General features: G+C 47.3%; 1 protein-coding gene across 1 annotated transcript in view; it reads left to right on the top strand.

The window, feature by feature from the left end:
• atg16l2 (ATG16 autophagy related 16-like 2 (S. cerevisiae)) overlaps positions 1 to 3,707 on the top strand; it is a 17,440-nt gene that overhangs the window by 13,321 nt on the left and 412 nt on the right. The window contains exons 14-16 of the mRNA XM_008288030.1: positions 7 to 52; positions 986 to 1,087; positions 1,666 to 3,666. Of these exons, the coding sequence (XP_008286252.1) occupies positions 7 to 52; positions 986 to 1,087; positions 1,666 to 1,759 (242 nt within the window). The 3' untranslated portion in view covers positions 1,760 to 3,666. The remainder of the gene's footprint in view (positions 1 to 6; positions 53 to 985; positions 1,088 to 1,665; positions 3,667 to 3,707) is intronic.

Genomic DNA, 3,707 nt, shown 5'->3' on the forward strand with positions numbered 1-3,707 from the left:
CCAGAGCGGAGGGCTTTAAGTGTGGCAGCGACAGCACCAAGGCTGTGATCAGGTGAGTCCATCAACACTCTGGTTCCTACACGACTGACACATATGTTGTGTTACACCAACTCCTCTGACTTCAGCTAGTGTGTGTCTTTCTGCTCTCTTTGTGCGTCTGCCGCTGCTGTGTGGATCTCGGTATGTGGTCTTCTTGTTGCTGGTCTTCTGTCTCTGCTAGTCCGTTGTGATCTTCTTCTGCACCTTTCTGGGTGTCTGTCTTTGTGATCTGTTTGTGTCTCGTGTTGTGTGTTGTGTTTGTTGTGGGTGATTTTGTGTCTTTGCTGCTCTTTTATCAGTTCGGCTTCAGTGTCTTGCTCAAGGACACCTGTGGAGGAAACCGAACCAGCAGCTCTGGGATCAGTGCTGTGCTCCTCCAGAAATGCTGCATTAATCCTGACAGGCTGCTCATGTGGAGCTTCTCTGGAGGATTCAGACTCACAGCGGAGCAGCTTGGTTTCATGTTCATGTGTCTGTCCTCCAGAGCCGACGTTCTGATCCCACTGATGGACATCAGCCTGTGAGATCAGCTGTCTCTGATTCTTCAGGCTGAAACAATAGCGCTGGCAGACTCAGTGGATTCATCATCAGGTTAATTATCTGATAGCGATCAGCGTGTTTCTGATGGAAACTGAGAATAAAAATAGAGCCGAGAGACGCACGAGACGCTGTGTGGCTCCTTTCCTGCAGTTTCCATGACAACAGCAGGACCAGGATGTTAGTGTCTGTTCAGCTCTGACAGGAATGTGCTTCCATCAAACACACAGTCAGGGTTCCCTGCTGGGTTCCACACAGAACCTTCTACTGAATGTCTCCTGTTTCATGTAATAAGCTTTGATTTGATGAGTTCTGTCATTTCTCAGTTGCAACAAAAACCCTAAAAACCTCAAATCTTAAAATCCTCCACATGTTGCTGTTGTTTGAAGCAGATGTTCTCTCTCCTCAGTCCTGATAGCTGCTATCTGGCGGCCGGATCAGCAGATGGCGCTGTTTACATCTGGAACGTCTCCACTGGCAACCTGGAGACCCGCCTCCCTGACAAACACAGGTAACGGATCAGCTGATCAATAGAGGCTCAAGGACGCTTCCCTGAGGAACTCCAGGCGTTCAATAATCACAGAGAACAAGTAGATTTACTTCCTTTTTCAATACTTTAATAGTGTTTTACTAAATATTTAAATGTCAGAGTCCTTTAGCTCTGTCAGATTAAACCTCATAGGTCCCTTCACAACTCTGCAAACACAAGAGACTTTCACAAATGTTTCATTGATTGTATTAAATATAAAACATATTTTTGCTGACTAATGCACTTGTGGTTATTTTGCACCTTTTAATGATAGAAATCGGAAACATCAGCTGTCTGTAGAGCAAAGCAGAAAACATGTAAACATGACACAGACGGCGTAAAAACCTCCAAATCAGGAGTGATGAGAACTAGATGTGTTGCTATGGAAGACATCAAGGCTGTAACAGTCTTTCTGGATTATTCCTGGAGAAGCGTGGACGTCTGTTTCGAGCTCATACACGTCTTCTGGGCGTCTTGATTAGATCTGATCCACCGTGTTGTTATGAATGATGTTTCTGATGCGTGTAGATGTCCGACCTTAACCTCCGTCTGTCCTCCAGCTCGTCCATCAGCGCCGTGTCCTGGTCGCTGTCCGGCGAGTACGTCGTCAGCGTGGACAAGAGCAGGCGGGCCGTCCTCTGGAGCGACATCTGAGACGGCCAATCGCGAGAGGAGGCCTCGTCGTCACGGCAACAGCTGTTGAAGGGAACATTCAGAGTTTTTTAAGCTGATTTTTGTTTTTATTGGATTTAAGGGAAACTTTCTGCTTGATGTCTTTTTTGGGGGTTAATGAGGAGCATTAACGCAGATATTAACGAGGAAAAGCATGAAGCTTTCTAAATATGAGACCAGTGTGAAGGCAACGAAGGGAAACGTCTGTTTTATACTTTATCACCAGACCAACGAATCCAGACTTAATGGGACAATACCAGCAGCTGTAGTTCATACGTTGGAGTTTGACATCGTCCTCATGGACCCCTCTGTGGACGTCTGTCCATGTGGCGTCTCCACGGCTGTAGTGAGCATGTGCAGAACATGGCGAGTCCTCAGAGAAAGCAGGAAACGTAAAAAGAACGCAGGTTTAACTGATGTATGCGTGAAGATTCAAAGGAGACATTCTGGACTTTGGTGTCGTCTTTTTAATCGTCTCTGGTTTGAACCGAGTCTTCAGTCCTGTCCGGTGTTCTGACCTCTGGATGGAAGCTCCTCCACACACTCACACTCGGATCGAATCCAGTTCATCGATCCGGCAGGTTCAGAGGACAGAATCAGCAGGACAGGATACGACCTGGAAAACCCAACATCATCCATCCAACCATATAAGAAACGGGACAAAGGACCAAGAACAAAGCAGCGCATCTCTAGAACCAAACAGAACTGAACCATCGACACCACTGAGAGCAATGAGCGTCATTAGAACACGTCCATCTGGAGATGTTTCATAGGAGCATTAATGGAGGAGGAACATCTGACTGGAAGAGGGGCTGCAGGAACCCGGAGCAGGTTCATCGGTTCTGTCAGTCTTTCTGGTTCCGCTGCAGATCCAACAGCTTCCACATTAACCTCCAGAACCAACAGTTCCTGGACAGAACCCAGTTCTACCTAGGAAACGGAACCATGGAGGTTTGTTCTGTTGGAACATCTGGAGAACTTTACGTTGTTGATGTTGGAGAAGCTGCTGGACGTCAGAGGACAACCAATCAGCTTCCAGACATGGAGGAACACATCAGTGAAAGAGGTTCTCCGGCAGTGGTTCCTGGTCTTCAGTTGGAGCGCCTCCTAAACGTTCTGAGATAGAAGTTCCTGTTGGGTCCAGAGAGGAAAGGAGTTCTCTGGTAGTGGAACTCACTGACCTGTAACAGAACTTGTAGCTGTTCTGCCTCAAAGTTCCACTTAAATCAAGTTCAGGTCCAAGAACGTTTCATGAAGAAGTAAATGAAGAAACACCAGCAGTCCTGCTGTTGGCTCTCAGTTACGTTCCTGTGATCCGGCCCTGCAGGTCGGGGACCACCTCCACCTGACAGGTTCTCCAGGTTCCTGTGGTTCCTGAGCATCACGTTGCTCTCCACTGACTGGTTCTGAAGAGTTTCAGTCATCTACAGTGGATTTACTGAATCTCAGTGATTTACATCCACAGCTTCTTCTGCAGCCTGCTGGTGATGCCAATAAAGGCCAGTTCAGTGTCTTTATCAACCAGCAGCGCCCCCTGCTGGCAGGACTGTCTACAGTCTGCTTCCATGTAAACGAGATTCTCGTTAACTCAAACTAAAGTTTATATCTCACAATTATAAACTACAAACATGCCAAATTAGGATCATCTTCATCAGTTAAACGCTGCTTCCTGATGCAGCCGAGGACACCGAGACCCGCTGGCATCAGATCCAGCTGCAGTGAGCCGGGTTCTGTTTCACCAGAGAGACGTTCAGGGAGAAAAACTGGAACCTGGATCCAAAAGTCACAAAGTTCACCAGCAGAGCAGCAGAAATGATAGAAACTGAGATGAAAACGTTACCTGTGTTGCCTTGGTTACCTGGGTTGCCTGTGTTGCCTTGGTTACCTGGGTTACCTGTGTTGCCTTGGTTACCTGTGTTGCCTTGGTTAC

This window comes from Stegastes partitus, unplaced genomic scaffold (genome assembly GCF_000690725.1).
Source record: "Stegastes partitus isolate 25-593 unplaced genomic scaffold, Stegastes_partitus-1.0.2 Scaffold537, whole genome shotgun sequence".
In the NCBI taxonomy this organism is placed as follows: domain Eukaryota; kingdom Metazoa; phylum Chordata; class Actinopteri; family Pomacentridae; genus Stegastes; species Stegastes partitus.